Here is a 19,439-nt window from a genome sequence, read left to right as displayed (position 1 = left end):
CCCGTGTCTGTTCATGGTTTGAAAAAATAAAGGACTGGAATTTTAATCACGAAAATAAGGTACCCACTTTCCTTGAATGGGAGAGTGTCAGTGCCAAACTTTAATTTCCTATCTCTGTTACTGGGCAGGCCCAAGCCGCTTTGTCCGGAACATGTGAGGGGTTTTAATGGAAATGCATTGTTGTCGGAGAGGACGTTTTGTCTGATGTGCGTGAAAATCCGTTATACAAAATCCATTATATACAGTGTTTATTTCATGGAAAACCATACAAAAGCATTGGGACTTTTGTTTTTGTCCTGTAAATGTGAATATCCAGTTTATACGATGACGGTTTAGGTGAGTTTTTCTCTATATCATATTGTTTGGACTATAAATTGCCCTTTTACTATTTGCTCTATAAAAAAAGCCCTCCATAAAGCTAGGACATCTTACTATTCATCACTAATTGAAGAAAACAAGAACAATCCCAAGTTTCTTTTCAGCACAGTAGCCAGGCTGACAAAGAGTCAGAGCTCTATTGAGCCGAGTATTCCTTTAACTTTAACTAGTAATGACTTCATGACTTTCTTTGCAAATAAAATTTTAACTATAAGAGAAAAAATTATTCATAACCATCCCAAAGACATATCTTTATGTTCGACTGCTTTCAGTAATTCTGGTATTTGGTTAGACTTTTTCTCTCCGATTGTTCTGTCTGAGTTACTTTCATTAGTTACTTCCTCCAAACCATCAACGTGTCTATTAGACCCCATTCCTACCAGGCTGCTCAAGGAAGCCCTACCATTAATTAATGCTTCGATCTTAAATATAATCAATCTGTCTTTATTAGTTGGCTATGTACCACAGGCTTTTAAGGTGGCAGTAATTAAACCATTACTTAAAAAGCCATCACTTGACCCAGCTATCTTAGCTAATTATAGGCCAATCTCCAACCTTCCTTTTCTTGAAAGGGTAGTTGTAAAACAGCTAACTGATCATCTGCAGAGGAATGGTCTATTTGAAGAGTTTCAGTCAGGTTTCAGAATTCATCATAGTACAGAAACAGCATTAGTGAAGGTTACAAATGATCTTCTTATGGCCTCAGTCAGTGGACTCATCTCTGTGCTTGTTCTGTTAGACCTCAGTGCTGCTTTTGATACTGTTGACCATAAAATTTTATTACAGAGATTAGAGCATGCCATAGGTATTAAAGGCACTACGCTGCAGTGGTTTGAATCATATTTATCTAATAGATTACAATTTGTTCATGTAAACGGGGAGTCTTCTTCACGGACTAAGGTTAATTATGGAGTTCCACAAGGTTCTATGCTAGGACCGATTTTATTCACTTTATACATGCTTCCCTTAGGCAGTATTATTAGAAAGCATTGCTTAAATTTTCATTGTTACGCAGATGATACCCAGCTTTATCTACCCATGAAGCCAGAGGACACACACCAATTAGTTAAACTGCAGGAATGTCTTTCAGACATAAAGACATGGATGACCTCTAATTTCCTGCTTTTAAATTCAGATAAAACTGAAGTTACTGTACTTGGCCCCACAAATCTTAGAAACATGGTGTCTAACCAGATCCTTACTCTGGATGGCATTACCCTGACCTCCAGTAATACTGTGAGAAATATTGGAGTCATTTTTGATCAGGATATGTCCTTCAATGCGCATATTAAGCACATATGTAGGACTGCTTTTTTGCATTTGCGCAATATCTCTAAAATTAGAAAGGTCTTAGAGTGATGCTGAAAAGCTAATTCATGCATTTATTTCCTCTAGGCTGGACTATTGTAATTCATTATTATCAGGTTGTCTTAAAAGTTCCCTGAAAAGCCTTCAGTTAATTCAAAATGCTGCAGCTAGAGTACTGACAGGGACTAGAAGGAGAGAGCATATCTCACCCATATTGGCCTCTCTTCATTGGCTTCCTGTTAATTCTAGAATAGAATTGAAAATTCTTCTTCTTACTTATAAGGTTTTGAATAATCAGGTCCCATCTTATCTTAGGGACCTCATAGTACCATATCACCCCAATAGAGCACTTCGCTCTCAGACTGCAGGCTTACTTGTAGTTCCTAGGGTTTGTAAGAGTAGAATGGCAGGCAGAGCCTTCAGCTTTCAGGCTCCTCTCCTGTGGAACCAGCTCCCAATTCGGATTAGGGAGACAGACACCCTCTCTACTTTTAAGATTAAGCTTAAAACTTTCCTTTTTGAAAAAGCTTATAGTTAGGGCTGGATCAGGTGACCCTGAACCATCCCTTAGTTATGCTGCTATAGACTTAGACTGCTGGGGGGTTTCCCATGATGCACCCAGTGTTTCTTTTTATTCACCTCTTTTTGCTCTGTATGCACCACTCTACATTTAATCATTGGTGACTGATCTCTGCTCTCTTCCACAGCATGTCTTTTTCCTGATTCTCTCCCCTCAGCCCCAACCAGTCCCAGCAGAAGACTGCCCCTCCCTGAGCCTGGTTCTGCTGGAGGTTTTTTCCTGCTAAAAGGGAGTTTTCCTTCCCACTGTCGCCAAGTGCTTGCTCATAGGGGGTCGTTTTGACCGTTGGGGTTTTTCTGTAATTATTGTATGGCTTTTGCCTTACAATATAAAGCGCCTTGGGGCAACTGTTTATTGTGATTTGGCGCAATATAAATAAAATTGATTTGATTTGATTTGAATTGATTTGATTTGGCTGGTCCTGCCACTTTATATTTTATATAGTTTTTATTACATTTTGACTATGTCAAAAATTATACTGCATTATCATCTGTGGCCACAAGATCACACTATCTACATGCATGAAAAGCTGCTCCTGTTTACGGATCAGACTGAGGTACTGTATGATCCTTACTCAAGACCAGAAAGTGGTGGTAATACACCACTAACACGCCTATTCCACAGGACACCATTCTATTACTCTCCCCCATGATCCAGAAAAAGTGCACAAATGGGATGAAACTCCTGCATGGTTTCTATCAGGCTGGCTTATAAAGTGCAGACCTGGTGACTGGCTATCTTATAAACTGCATACACAGTACATTTTGCAGAGTAAACTATACTCTGCCAGGATAGCATTTGGTTCCAGTCCAAACAGTGTTGAATATACTCTATCACAGTGCTAAATCAATTCTATCACAGAGTAAAATAAACTCTATCATGCTGTGAATGACTCTTATTGGAGTTAAAAAACATGATTTGACAAGACAGTAGAGCTGATTTCACTCTATAATAGAGTGAAATCTCTGAGCTCTGAGGACAATTCATGAACTGTGAACTTTCCTGCCTAAAGCCTACAGTGAACTGTTTGTGGTTAAAGGCTTCCAGTGTTACGAGTGCAATCACTCACCTCTGTTCTCCTCCATCCTCCTCGTTCCTTGCTTCTCTGCGTCCCACCTGGCTCCGGTTCCAGCTCCATATACTCCAAGACTCCAGCTCGTTCTCAGACTCTCAAGTCTGTCCCTGTGTGCACTGCCTCTCCCGAACTTCCACCACTATATGCGAGCCCGGTCTCGGCTCAGCAGGTTTCCTCCAGCTCAGCGCCTCAGTTATTTATTGTTGTAAATAAAGCTCTTTTCGTTCACAACCTGTTCTGGTTCTTGCTCCCAGCATTTGAGTCCATCGCCTGTACCGGTCCGGTCCCGTCCAAACCTCTAACCGTAACAGTCCGGTTGTGTTCTAACCTAGAACTGCAACTGCAAATGGTGTGTTTGCTTTTCCTCCGATGGAACACAACTGAACAAATTTCAAGTTTGTACTCACAAGGACTACCATGTTTAAAGATGTTTAAACATGACTGAAGCTGTTAAAACTCCAAACCCGGAATTTACTACATAATAACAATGATTTGGCAAATCTGGATAAAATTTTTGAACAGCTCAAAGTTTCCCCTGGATTTCAAAACTGGTGTCGAAGATGGCTGTAACTACTGTGTACACCAAGTTTGTTCAAAATTGACAAAAGATGGATCAAGAGGTTACTGTGATGCTTCAAAACACACCCTGATTTGCTATTGGGGATGACACGGGAAGGAATGGCACTCTGTGGAATACGGTTATAAGGTACATGTCAACTGCTTTAACAGAAGAAGAAAACGATTTGAAGCGAAACGTCCTTGTGTCAAGCAACCCAGTCCAGTCAAAGATTCAAGCTTCTCTACTAAATAAGAAGAAAAAGAAGAATATCTTAAAGAGAAAAATGTGCTGGGTCTTTGAGAATGAGTGAAATTAATAAATCATGCTGCCAAACTGAAAAGATAGAGAATAACTGTCATGTGCTCTTGAATAATGACAAGGAATAACCTTCACGCAGCACTCCACTTGTTTTCACAAACACAGACATGAGTGCTGAGAGAATAATCAGATTATATCCTGGCGAGTCAAACATGAATGTGAATTTTTCTTCTTCTTCTGGTTGCTCCCGCTGGGGTCACCACAGCAGATGATTCATTTCCATTTCACCCCATCCTCTGCATGTTCCTCTATCACACCAAACAAAGTGCATGTCCTCTGCATGTCCTCCCACAGCACATCTATAAACCTCTTTTGCCTCCTTTTTCTCCAGCAGGGGATCCCAGACTTCCCTTTCCCAGGCCACAGTGACCACCTCTGACTGGGGGATCCCAAGGCGTTCCCAGGCCAGTGTAGAGATTGAATCTCTACACCTAGTCCTGGGTCTTCCCCGGGGTCTCCTTCCAAGGAATGTCCATCTGGCATCGAATCGAGGCATGTCCATCTGGATCACAATGTTATATGCAAACATAATAGTCTCTGGAAATTCCTCTCCTGTTAGATCCATTAACCTATGTTCATTTGCACTCCAGACTTCTTCATACAATACCACGACTCTTCTCTTGGCACCCACTCTCAAGCTTTCTCTAAATACAGAAACACACAATGCAACTCCTTCTGGCCTTCTCTATACATCTCCATTAGTACTCTCAGAGCAAACATTGCATCTGTAGTGCTCTTTCTGTGCATGAAACCAAATTGCCCCTTGCAAATCTTCACCTCTTTTCTAAGCCAGGCTTCCACTAATCTTTGCTATCACTTAATGCTGTGGCTGATCAACATTATGCCTCTGTAGTCATTACAGTTCTGCATATGACCTTTTGTCTTAAAAATCTGAACAGCACACTTTCTCCTCCACTCCTCAGGCATTCTCACATTTTCCAAAATTTTATTAAGCAGTCTGGTTTGAAACTTCGCTGCCATCTCTCCAAAGCATTTCCATACCACCACTGGAATGCCATCTGGACCAACTATGTTTTCAGTCTTCATCCTCTTCATAGCTCTCCTTACGTCATCCTTTGTAATCACTTGCACTTCCCAATTTGCTCTCTCTGCATCACCCAGCCTTCTCTCGCTCTCATTTTCTTCATTCATGAGCTACTGAAAATACTCCCTCCAACTTCTCAACACACTCTCCGCACTTGTCAGGATATTATCATCTGCATCCTTTATCACCCTAACCTGCTGTGCATCCTTTACAGCTTGGTCTCTCTGTCTAGCTAATGATGCATTTACACATAACGACGACAAATCATGAATGACACGAATGATACATTCTTGGCTGCTGATCACAAATGTGATAATTCGGTGCAGAAGCATCAGGTGCCCCCAGGAACTGTTAGGACCTGTTAAGACGCATTAGGATTAATGGCACGCGTCACTGGCGATTTATTACGAGCCATTACACATGGTCAAGAATATTGTCCTGCGCTATTGCGCGCAGCAGCGCAATGTTACGTTCTGTCACAATCTGTCAGGAATGTTTTGAATTTGGCAAAGTGTCTCTACACACCCCACATATTCTACCGTCAGCTGATGAAGACTTCACGCTGCTCCAGATTGCTCCTCACCTCCCAGATGAATCCAAAGCAGAAAAAGAACTTTGTCATTGCTTGCATAGTTGGGCTCTGGAGGAGGTGCAGAGATGTCTGGCTGCACGTGAGTCTCCTCTCGCTCCTCTGGTTGTTCTGGTTCAGACTCATTCTCCCGCTCATCAGTCACAACAGCAGGTGAAACACCTGCAGGAGCGTCCTGAGGAGCTTCAGCAGGAACTGTGGAATGACACTTAACCGACTTCACTGTTCCTCTTCAGCATACTGCATCAAACTGAACGCTGTGGAGCCGGGTTTAATTGTGCGCACGTGACAGAAAACTAATTCGTCGTGGCGCGCAGTGACACCGCGTTGCAAGTCGTGTCAAAACTTGCCAGATTCCGTGTCACTTTCTAATAACACATGACAGTTTGGGCTCCAAGAACCATCACAGGAACCACTACGAACGTTGTCACGTTCTATTAAGGATCACTAGTCATCAAGACGGATCAACACGCTCAGTTGCGACCTCCACAACATGAGGTGAAATGAGGGTGGTGTGTGACATTTGTGGAAGATTTTTTGCTCCACGAATATCATGAACCAACACGCACTATTAAGAAACCTATTCAGATGTGTTAAGTCACGTTAAGAATGTCAGGAATGTGTCACGAATGACAGAAAAATTACATTCGTAATGCATCTTGCTTATGTGTAAACGCAACATAATCGATACAAATCCTTTTGTCCTTCTTTAGTGTTCAACCTGATGTGCAGCTGGCTATGTGCTTGTTTAACTTTGCCACTTCTTTTTTCACCGTACACCACATCTCCTTGCACTCCTGTGTACTTTCATCATAGTTTCCACTATACTAATTCTTTTTCCACTAACCTCTTCTACCTTATACTTTCCTGAACATGTACATTCCACCACCGTCTCTTTGTCTTCTGACCTCTGTCCAGATGTTACACCCAATATCTTCTAAGCTATATCCCTCAATATATCTGCAGTACAAATTCTAGTTATCCAAAATCACTTCACCTCCATCCAGTGCCTGTCTCTCCTCCTCCCTGAATTTCATTTGAGTGCTGCTTCAACTTCCACCATCTGATTCTTGGTGCAGCAATCACTCTCTTCCTCTTCTTCACCTCCAAAGTCATCCTGCGAAACACCATCTGATGCCTAGCTACACTCTCCCCTGCTACCATCTTACTGTCTCCAATTTCTTTTAGCTTGCATCTCTTCTTTAGAATGTAGTCCACCCATGTGTACCTTCCTCCACTTTTAAACATTACCCTGTGCTCTTCGTTCTTCTTAAAATAAATATTCACAACAGCCATGTCCTTCCATGTTCGTCTCAACACCATATATACCTATTACTTTCTCATCACCTCTGTTGCCTTCACCAACATGCCCATTGAGATCTCCTCCAAACACCGCTCTTTTATGCTAGGTTACACTCTCCACCACCTCATCTCACTCATTCCAGAAATCAGTGTTGTATAGTAACGAAGTAAAAATACTTCACTACTGTACTTAAGTACGTTTTGGGAGACTTTGTACTTTACTTGAGTTTTTTTTTTAATTCAGCTCACTTTCACTTTTACTTCACTACATTTCCGACCTTAATTGCATACTTCTACTCCGATACATTTTCTATTCGCCATGCCGTTACTCGTTACAAAAACACACACACACACACACACACACGAAAAAAGTCGTGTTTTCACCCAGAGACACCACTGATTACTAGTGACTGCAATGAAGTCAGGCCCATACATGTCAACCTATATGGATTTTCCGAGTTTCAGAGACATACGGACCTACAAATAAAGTCTTACGGATATTCAGGGTTTGGTCTGCAGCGGGTTTGTAATCATCTGCAGCGCAACTCCACTTTGATGCGTGAGCCATTGACGCAATACTTCGAACCACTGGATCGTGGTTCTTTGATTTGCTGCTCTTCAGAAGTGGTAAGTCCGCTTCTTAACTCCTCTCAATGCCATTAAAATATCGTGAATCGCTTTTGTGTGGATTAAAGTCACTAACATGTTGTAGTCAAGAAACGATAATCGTCCTTCATTCTGTTAACACCTAATTGCCGCTTTAAATAAAACGACACCTCTTTCCAAATGCTGTAATACAGAAAATAAACTACAATCAACTAAAACGTTTTTCTTTTCTTCCCAAAATGAGACGTCCTGTGTTCTTTATGAATTAAACTGATGCTGATATACAGCACAGCCAGCTATAAGAGCTCAGCTCAGATGTATGGAAAGACATTCATGCCAAAATGTCTGAAAGGAAACGCTTTTGACAAAAACTACAGATTTTGTTTATTTATGTCTAGAGATCAAGGATTCACCATGTAGAGTTTATTATGTCCAAAGTTTAAGGATCCAGTGTCCAATTTCATATTTATTTACTGTAAGACTCAATAAAATTTTGTTCAATTTATTTCAATTTAATCGGCTTATAAAGCACCAAATCGCAACAAAAGCCATCTCAAGGCACCTCACATAGAACAGTTCAACATAAAAAAATAAAATAAATAAATAAAAATTAAAAAATTAAAATACATAATTAAAAACAGAAGTAAAAGAATAAAACAGATAAAAATAAAAACTATTCATAAGAAAGAGAATAAAAATAGGCTTTAAGGCTTGACTTAAAAATGTCCACAGACTCCAACTGCTTCACGGTCGCGGGAAGACTGTTCCACAGAGTGGGTGCACGATAACAAAAAGCTGTTTGACCCGCTGACATAGAAAAGCTTTAAAGCCTACTTTTAGTACACAAAAAATTCACAAGAGGTGTTGATAAGGAATCGGCTTGATAAGCGGCATCGATAATGGTATCGATAAAATCTTATCAATACCCATCCCTAATAAACACATGGGGTGAAGTCAAGGATCATTGACATGCTTGTCTGCAACATAGGCACTGGCGAGGTGATTTTTCAATACACTTGATGAAGTTCTGAGGTATGTTTTATTTTGTTCACTATATTCAATTTATTTTTCATGATTTTATTTCCACTAGTGACACACAGTTCTTGTTTCTGTAAAAAATAACTAAATTTGACACATTCAGTTCTATAAAATTCAGCTTGACGCATGAATACTAGATCTCTATTGTTTGAAATTCAGCTGTGGAGGAAATACTAATGATCCTGACTTTGTCATTGTGGTAACTCACAATATGTGGACAAAAACCCCAGTTACGTGATACCGCTATGCGGTTGTGTGTACTGTAATAAAACTGATTTTGGTGCGATTTGGAGGTTATAAGGATTTTGTGCTGATTTTATGGATTTTCTCACATGGTTATACAGGTGGGCCCTCAAAGGGGTTTACATGTATGCGAAAAAAGTCGTGTTTTCACCCAGAGACAACACTGATTACTAGTGACTGCAACGAAGTCAGGCCGATTTGTCATGAGGCATGTCCAGTAGGCTTTTTTGCAGTTGCGCAGTTGGGGGGTGTTTGTCAGGAAAATTATCATTTCTCTACATTGATTACAGACCTGCAGCGGGTCTGTAATCAACTTTTCTGCAGTACTGCTTGGCTTTGAACCTTGAACCAATCGAAGCAGTGATTCGCAGGTCGAAGCAGTGCTTTGATCTACGATTTGTGGATTGATTGCTTTATTTCGCTTTATCCTAATTTTTCCCCGCTAAAACCCTGAAGAGCATATGTCTGTGAGTAATATTTAATATTTTTATGTTAAACTGACCTGTTATGGTCTTCTGAAACAGTTGATAGATGTATTTTATAACTTAAAAACATTACAGATGCTAACGCGTTAGCATGTCTATGGCGTTTTCAATGTTAAAGTTAGCATATGCTGTTCGCATCAGCACATTTGTGTTGTTTTCTGTATAATTAATGGCTCAGTGTTCGTTGTCGTAAAAGAGTCAAATTGTAATTTTTTTAATTTATTTTTATTCATATATTACAGCAAAAACAATAATAGTCTACATAATAGACAATAATAGTCAATAATAATAGATTAATAACATTACAATACAATGTTAGAGAAAGAGACAAAAAGAACCTAATGAAACAAAACACAACAGAAAAGATAAAACCATGTAACAATGAAAATAAATAAATACATATAGAAATAAATAACTGTTTCCTGTAAACACCCAGTGAGTAGCCTACTCTCGTTTAGGGTTTGAAACCTTGTTTCTGGAGTGATTTTGTGTGATGTGCACAATTTTCAGTATTTTGACTAATACTACCAGTCATTTACAAGCCTAGATAAACTTTTATAAAAAAATTTGTCCGTTTTTGATTATTAACATTTACTTGTACTTTTACTTTCAATACTTGAGTACATTTAGTTGTACATTACTTGTCATACTTAAGTACAATAAAAACAAGATACTTTAAGACTTTTACTTGAGTAGCATTTCAATCGGTTACTTGAACTTCTACCAAAGTCATTTTTTTAATGGGTATCTGTACTTTTACTTAAGTGTGATTTTCCAGTACTTTATACAACACTACTACCTGTGGAGCATATGAACTGATGGCAGTCATCATCACCCTTCAATTTCCAGCTTCATGCTCATCACCCTGTCAGACATTTGCATCACTTCTGACATTGCTCTTTTTTTAGAATCACCCCAAGACCATTTCTCCTCCCATCCACACCATGATACAACAGTTTAAACCCACTTCCAATGCCCCTGGCCTTACTTCCTTTCTAATTGGTCTCTTGCACACACAGCATGTCTACCTTTCTCCTGTTCATATCAGCACTCCCTTAACGAGTCATACTGCCAACATTCAAAGTCCTGACTCTCACTTCCACCCTTCTACATTTCCTCCTCTCCCACTGCCTTCTGACACCTTCTAAGGCTCTTCTTCTCATTAACCCAATGGTAGCCCAATTTCTGTTTGCACCCTGTTGGGCAGCAGCACCGGTGATGGTCATAGTTAACACGGGCCTTGACTGATCCAGTGTGGAAATTTGATTTGTGACCTGCATGTTTCATATGGCAAAAATTTATGCAGTTCTTGATGCAACACTACTCATTTCTACAGGCTTGTGACTGGCAGTCAGAATGTATTGGCTGCACACTACATGTGGCTGAATGTGAATTGTTCAGTTGTATAATGTATAAATGAGAGATCTTTCATCAAGATCACAAAATGACCCCCCCGCCCTTCCCCATTCTGCTGTGCTACACTGTTTGCTTGCATGCAGCATATATATTGGTGGTAGTAAATCTGAATTAACAAACTGGTCAGCCTCTGTACATGTAATTGACAAATATGATGCATTAAAAAATTTAGGTAGCTCCTCTTGATGATGTTTAATGAGAATTATTTCTCTCCATGCACATCTTTATATGGCGTGCTTCTACTGCATGATGTTTCATTGAAATCCATAAAGTGGTTTATGATGAGTTGTGCATATGAATTCGACATAATCAGTTAAACACAAAAGTGCAATTAGCGCTCCTTCAAGTAGGCAGACCAGAGTAAATTTTAATTCAGACACATCTTTGGTAGCACACCATCTTTCGTATGGTGTGCTACCACTGAAATCCTGGTTTAGGAGGGAGCTGCATTTTCAAAACTCATGGATGGATGGATGGATAGGGTGGTCCCTATGTACCGTAACCCCCTGGACAAATTTCATTTGCAGGAGTATAAAAAAAAATCAGATGTGACAAAAGATTCTTCAGCTGATAATGTGAATGTAGGCAAACAGAGTGATATATTGCCACTGTACCGTTGTCTGAAATGTCCAGTGTGGCCACAGAGGAGACTCTGGGGAAGAGCTCCTGGATTACAGCAGCTCCCGCAGACCTCAGCTACAACAACAGACACAAGAAAAGATAGAAAATGAGAAGCAGAAGGGGAAACCAACATGTGCACAAGGCTTGCCATTTTAGGTTTGGTCTTTGGGGAATTCTTTTATTTTTCTTCCACTGGCAGAAGGAGACAAACTCTTGGATGCCTGGTTTGTGTCTTGGAAGCAGTTTGAATGTTGTGAAACATTTACCTATCCTTGAGCTCAACAGCAGTTTAGACATAGGAATAGAATGTTCTGAATGCAGTACTTTGTATAGTTATATGTTGTATGTGGAAATAAATAATAAAGTAAAAATATATGGATCAAATTGAATTGAATTAAATTGTTGTTTCCTTCCAACTGTGACAGAGAAGCATGAAGGTTCTACAGCTGCATTTTGTTTGTTTGTGTGTACGTGGACACTCCTGTATATCCGAAACAGTGATTGGCAGACTACAACAACTTTTTTGGGAAAAGAAGGTTTTTGGGTGAGAGAAGAGTTGAACGGAAGCAAGCTTGGGGGCGGGGGGGTACACAGCATGCTCACACTGCTGAGACTGAATGAACCCACTTTGAGTATTTTACTGGCTTCTGTCCTTTTAAAACTGTGAATACCACATCTATCAGGCTGGATGGTCAGTAATGCCTGGACACAAATGCAGGACTCGGACAAACAGCTCTGGCTTTTAAAAGAGTTTACTGGTGTGGACAGCAGAGGTTGGTACACGAGTAGACAGTACAAAAAATACAGCAGTACAAAAATCATCAGGCTTAGGCATGGTTGAGAAAACAGGAAGGATGTCAAAAACACTATGAGGCAGTCAGGACTACGAGAACACACAGAACAGAGCTGGAAAGAAGGCACAAGGTGCATCGATCTGGCAAAGGACAAAAGCACCAAGTGAACCTTAAATGCACTCAGGTGATGATCTGCAGATTAGAAACAGGTGTGCATGGAAAGCACCAGAACAATGGTGTGGCCAGACAGAGTGAAATGCCCACCACCAAGCACTAAGAGACAGACAAGGGAGATATGGACAGAAAACCCCAAGCAGAAAAAACCCAGCAAGAGAATTAACACCAAATGAAAACAATAAAATAAATCAACTAAGACAGAGCATACATAACAAAGACAAAAATCCAGATCCTGGCAACGTCTGCATAATTTTTTTTAATGTCAGAATAAAAGCAAAGATCTAATGAGTGGAATGAGGACTTCCCTTTGACACGCTGAGCAATATAAGAGAGTCAAGCAGTTAGTCACCCAACCCCCATAGTCGGAATTGCAACCCTTCAACTTGGACCAAGAACACATACGCAGAGTTCACAAACCAAGATGGCTGCTCCCAGCATCAGCAGGAGTGAAGCTGTAGTTTTTATTTTTTTTTCCAGCACTTCTGTCTTTTTGTACCCAATTTAGTAAATCACGTACACAGTACTGTTCTGCTGCTGTCTGTGGGCATGTTGCTATGGTATTTTTGTGTGTTAAATACAACCCCCAATGAAGATGGGATGTTGTGTAAAATGTAAATAAAAACAGAATAAAATGATTTGCAAATCCTCTTCAACCTATATTCAATTGAATACACAACAAAGACAAGATATTTAATGTTCAAACTGATAAAGTTTATTGTTTTTGTGCAAATATTTGCTCATTTTGAAATGGATGCCTGCAACACGTTTCAAAAAAGCTGGGACAGTGGTATGTTTACCACTGTGTTACATCATCTTTCCTTCGACAACACTCAATAAGTGTTTGGGAACTGAGGACACTAATTGTTGAAGCTTTGTAGGTGGAATTCTTTCCCATTATTGCTTGATGTACGACGTCAGCTGTTCAACAATCTGGGGTCTCCGTTGTCGTATTTTGCGCTTCATAATGCACCACACATTTTTAATGGGCGACAGGTCTGGACTGCAGGCAGACCAGTCTAGTACCCACACTCTTTTACTACGAAGCCACGCTGTTGTAACACGTGCAGAATGTGGCTTGGCATTGTCTTGCTGAAATAAACAGGGACGTCCCTGAAAAAGACGTTGCTTGGATGGCACCATGTGTTGCTCCAAAACCTGGATGTACCTTTCAGCATTAATGGTGCCATCACAGATATGTAATTTGCCATGCCATGGGCACTAACACACCCCCATACCATCACAGATGCTGGCTTTTGAACTTAGTACTAGTAACAATCTGGATGGCCTTTTTCCTCTTTTGTCCAGAGGACACGATGTCCATCATTTCCAAAAGACAATTTGAAATGTGGACTCATCAGACCACACCACACTTTTCCACTTTGCATCTGTCCATTTCAAATGAGCTCGGGCCCAGAGAAGGCGGTGGCATTTCTGTATGTTGCTGATGTATGGCTTTCACTTTGCATGGTATAGTTTTAACTTGCACTTGTAGATATAGCGATGAACTGTGTTAACTGACAATGGTTTTCTGGAGTGTTCCTGAGCCCACGCAGTAAGATGCTTTACACAATGATGTCAGTTTTTAATGCAGTGTTGCCTGAGGGATTGAAGGTCACAGGCATTCAGTGTTGGTTTTCAGCCTTGCTGCTTACATGTAGAAAGTTCTCCAGATTCTCTGAATTTTCTGATTATATTATGGACTGTAGATGATGGAATCCCTAAATTCCTTGCAAATGAATGCTGAGAAACATTGTTCTTAAACTGTTGGACTATTTTTTTCATGCAGTTGTTCACAAAGTGGTGATCCTCGCCCATCTTTGCTTGCGAATGGCTGAGCCTTTTGAGGATGCGCCTTTATACCCAATCATGAGTGTCCTTGGTTCCTAAACACTTATTGAGTGTTGTTAGAAGGAAAGGTGATGTAACACAGTGTTAAACATACTACTGTCCCAGCTTTTTTGAAACGTGTTGCAGGCATCCATTTCAAAATGAGCAAATATTTGCACAAAAACAATAAAGTTCATCAGTTTGAACATTAAATATCTTGTCTTTGTGGTGTATTCAATTGAATATAAGTTGAAGAGGATTTGAAAATCATTGTATTCTGTTTTTATTTACATTTTACACAATGTCCCATCTTCATTGGTGGTTGTATTTAACACACAAAAATACCATAGCAACATGCCAACAGACAGCAGCAGAACAGTACTGTGTACATGATTTACTAAATTGGCACAAAGTCCCAACTTCATTGGAATTGGGGTTGTACAGCGTAACATGATGTTTATCAACTGGTGCCACTAATATGAGCTAACCCGGTAGATTTGCTAACAGTGGCTGTCTACATTGTGCTTAAAACACTTCTGCACCACCTTTCCTTGACCATTTGGTCTCTTTGGTGGTATGCAGTGCAACTCAGTATGAATTGGGTTTCTTTAGCATAGGTCCAGCTGAGATAAGGTTTTTTTTTTTCTTTTTTCCCCACTCCCTTCCCTCCTCCTTCTTCAATAAACACAGGAACACCCTTGGCAGAGTGTGCCAAGGGTGTTCATGTGGTAAGGTATTAATAAATAAATAAATGTTGTTGTTGTTCATTCAGCTGGTCCCATTTTTGTTCGGGGTCGCCACAGCGGATACAGCCAGATCCGCACTGGTATTTGGCACAAGTTTTATGCCGGATGCCCTTCCTGATGCAACGCCAGTGTTACCTGGAGAAACACACAGCCGCTGGTGTTCCAAAGAGGTCTCCCATCCAAGTACTAACCAGATCCTGCTCTGCTTAACTTCTGAGATCTGACAGGATCAGGCTGACACAGAGCAGACCGGCTGCTAATAAATAAATAAATAATTAATAAAAGGTATTAATTATGAGAAGGCGCTGAACACTAAACAAAGTGTCTCATCTCAGCCTGACCACTGAAAAGGCAGAAGCAGCAACGGCAATGATAAGTCCACTTTACCTGCAACGGTGCAGATAGTGGTTAAAATGAAAAAGCAAAAAACACCTAGTCTTTGCACAGGTCCTGCACAAACTTGGCGTCAGATGCAGATTGCAGCTACTTTCTCTCCCCTGTCGAGAGAATGACATGCAGTTTGGCTGGAAAACACAATGCAGGCCTTCAGAGTTTTGTGAATGTATGATGGCAGCCAATGGACACCAGCGAAACACGGTGGATTATTCAAGTTTTTATACAGACATTGGGCAAATGGCAGTGGACATACAGGATTTTCTGAAAGTTTGAAGGTAAAAGTGACTGTGAGGATGGTGGCAGCATAAATGAGGTGGATTATTAATTCATAACTAGCTGTTTGGCGAATGGCAGTGGACATGAAGGAGGGTGATTAACTTGTTTGCATTCCAGAAAGGTCATGATGTGAGCTTCAAATAAAGGAAGACATGTCCCTCCCTTCCTCCTATCTCTCTAAATGTATGTGATGCTTTCTGATGGTTGGCTGATGCGCAGGTCAGGGGTTTTATTTTTATTCTTTTTTGAACACCTGCACTCACCCAAACCCTATGTTGGAGTCAATTCAAGCCAACCGACCCACAAAACATGCAGTGATTAACGGCACAAACCTGACCCGCCAGGGTCTATGGCTGTCAGCAACAACAAATCCTAATGGTCTATGTTTCCATGGAATCCATACCATTTAAGTAGAATGCTTTTTTTTTATTATGATTTGTGTTAAATGGGACCCAAAATGCAGGGAGTCAACAACACAAGAAATCTAGAAATAAATGGTTTATTACTTAATGTTAAAAGAAAACCGGGGAACCATCTAAAATGTTAGGGACGAGGGAGGTGTGTCATCAGGAGAAAGAGTCAGAGAGATGATCAATAACAGGAGTGAAGAATGTGGAGAAAAACAAAACCAACCACTGTGGATAGGAACCACGCATCCAGCAACAGAACAAGTGTCACATAATGAGGAGATCAAACACAGGTGTGGTGATTGTGAGCTGAATCAGCTGTGACGTACACCGGACGACAGGACCATGCCCACAAACACACACAGAAACAGAAACAGACTGACAGACAGAATGAAACATAAAACTACAAAGAATGCAGAGTGAGTATAACCCAAATCAAACCATAAATGAATACCTAACGCAAGACTAGCGCAGAGAAAGTAAAGGGGAACTCAGAAATGCCTAAAGTATAAAACAAAGGAAAAATGGCCGCAAAACCCCCAGAAATGACAACAATTAACAGATAAAATAGCAAACAAGGACAATATAATGACAAGCTGAGGACAAACAGTGCCTCACAACAGTTTTCTTATTTAATGTCGTTGTTGTTGTTGTCCATTCAGCTGGTCCCATTTTTGTTCGGGATCGCCACAGCGGATACAGCCAGATCCGCACTGGTATTTGGCACAAGTTTTATGCCGGATGCCCTTCCTGAGGCAACTCCAGTGTTACCTGGAGAAACACACAGCCGCTGGTGTTCCAAAGAGGTCTCCTATCCAAGTACTAACCAGATCCTGCACTGCTTAACTTGTGAGAACTGATGGGATCAGGCTGACACAGAGCAGACCGGCTGCTAGTTTTCTTATTTAAACCACATTTTAAAAGTGACTGACACTGGTACAAAAAAACAGATTTGCACCATAGCTGTAGGCTAAGCTACTTAATGCAAACAATATCAAGCGGCGCAGAGTGCACACTCTGTCCTGTGCATGTCTGACGGAAAGAGAAGATGGAAGCAACCACATCTTAGCCTACTGTATGTAATTTAGAGAGCTGTATCTGTAAATTATTAATTATTTACTGAGACGTTTGCTGCCTGACATGTGGGCATCTGCACATCACAGTCTCTTGCTTCTGCAGTGATCATTATTTTTTGCTGTGGGCATCAAATTGTTTTATTCAGAACATAATGTTTGACTGAGTATGCTGCAAAATGGTTGCAATAAATCAGTTGCAGTATCTACTGGCAGTTGTTACAGTCTGAAGATGTTTTGTAGAGCATCCCTTGCTGCATGCACAGAACGTGAATGGATTTTTATAACATTATAGCATTCTGATCCTTGAGGCTATCATTCCATCATTCTTGCATATTTTGTTTTTGTTAAATGCTTTTGCTAATAATGCCCAGAAAAAAGTAGCCAAATGGTGTGAGTGAGCGAGTGAGTAAGATATATATATATATATATATATATATATATATATATATATATATATATATATATATATATATATATATATATATATATATATATATATATATTATTTTTTTTTTTTGGCATCAGGTCATTCTGCATTCCTCTTCATAGTGTTGTAGCATACTATCTATAACGGTGATGTATGGTGATGCTGTAACTTGGTATCTCAGATGTGATGCTGCTGTTGCCACAGTGTGAATTATACCACTGATCACTGCTATTTTTTCACATTCTGCTTTTCCAGTGTGTACTGCCTGATCGGTAAAACATCTGTTGTAGCAGCACCTGGGGACAGATGTTCATTTTTCAGTTGTTGGTGCAATTTGGCAGCATGTTTTGCTGTTTGACAGACATTTATTTGTATTTACTTGAATTGAACATGACTGCTAAATGTACTGTTTCTCTGGGGCCCAATGATGAACAATGAAATGAAGAAGAGCTCAAAGTAATGACATCACTGTGATTGCTGTGTTTGTTAGCCCACCCACCCAATATCACCACCAGCCGCCACTGCTGGTGCCAGCTTTGGTAAGAACATAACCCAGATTGAGGGTATAAGAAAGTAACTTGTGCTTTGAATACATTTATTAGGTAGGTACTACTTTACTTTTACTTGAGTAGGTTTCACAAATAGGAAATATGGTAGTAATACTAAGATTTTCAGTACTCTGCCTAAGACTGAACACTGTTGCTGACCCCTGGTATAATTTCATGATTCATGATCTTATTAGATTGCCTGTGCATTCCACTGAAGATGGTCAAACAAAAGCTTACCTCACAGCCACTGATGTCCAAGTGAAGGTCATTAATATGAGGGTTGGCAGTTAACCCAAAGAGGAGAGCCCTGTGTGGACAGGAGGAAAAACCCATTAGGACAAAGAGAGGGTGCACATTAGGCCAACAGAACATAGTTAGGAGGATGCACTTTAAATGTGTTTCAGTGTCAAGAAGTGCGAATAATAGGGTGGAGAATCAAAGAGTATGAGGAGGCCCAGTGAGTACCTCAGGACATCAGAGGGGAGCTTCATGGAGGCCAGACTGACGTGAGTGAGGCTGAAGGCCGAGCTGAAGAACTGACGGAACAATGGCAGTGTGTCCTTCACTTTTCTACCAGATACAGCAGATGAAAGAGAGGAGATGTTAAAGAGAAGAGAGGATACAGGGAGTGGACCACAGCCACAGAGGAGGGGATGCACCACTGCCGATGTGCTTGATAATGTTGTGGTGCCTTGGGCTTTTGCTCTGCTCTCCTTCCCCTGCATTTCTATTTCCTCCATATTTAAAAATTCTGTAAACTCATTTGTACAATAAACTGTTTTCCTGTGTTTCACCTCAGCTCCCAGCATTCTTGGGTCCTAATTTGGTTCAGCTCCCTTAATCGTAACAGGAGTTTCTGGCGATGTCATGGACTCAGAGGGAGCACATCAACTCCACAAAGCCCTCAGCTCACAGGGGCTGCTTTTGGGCCATCAGCAACAACAATCCAAACTCTCACTGATCTAATGCAGGTACCACAATTATGCACCAACTCTCCACACTCACAGACCAGCTGCCCCAGATCACCTCTACCACTGCATCAGCACCATCCACACCTGCACCACCAGCCTTGTCACTAGCAACCCATGAAAAACTCATTTGTCATCTGGAAGCTTTTTCTGAAACTGTTGATACCTGTGCCTCATTTTTGCTCCAATGTTCATTAGTTTATTCACAATGTCCGTGTCATTACATCACTGATC

The 19,439-nt window shown here is 40.5% G+C and overlaps 1 protein-coding gene across 1 annotated transcript in view; it reads right to left on the bottom strand.

Moving 5' to 3' along the window:
• LOC117519168 (capping protein, Arp2/3 and myosin-I linker protein 3-like) overlaps positions 1 to 19,439 on the bottom strand; it is a 206,495-nt gene that overhangs the window by 94,979 nt on the left and 92,077 nt on the right. The window contains exons 16-18 of the mRNA XM_034180479.1: positions 18,703 to 18,807; positions 18,475 to 18,544; positions 11,557 to 11,638 (exon numbers count right to left, since the gene is read on the bottom strand). Of these exons, the coding sequence (XP_034036370.1) occupies positions 11,557 to 11,638; positions 18,475 to 18,544; positions 18,703 to 18,807 (257 nt within the window). The remainder of the gene's footprint in view (positions 1 to 11,556; positions 11,639 to 18,474; positions 18,545 to 18,702; positions 18,808 to 19,439) is intronic.

This window comes from Thalassophryne amazonica, chromosome 10, assembly GCF_902500255.1.
Source record: "Thalassophryne amazonica chromosome 10, fThaAma1.1, whole genome shotgun sequence".
In the NCBI taxonomy this organism is placed as follows: Eukaryota; Metazoa; Chordata; class Actinopteri; order Batrachoidiformes; family Batrachoididae; genus Thalassophryne; species Thalassophryne amazonica.
The sequence above is the reverse complement of the archived record's forward strand: the minus strand, read 5'-3'. Positions and strand labels throughout refer to the sequence as shown.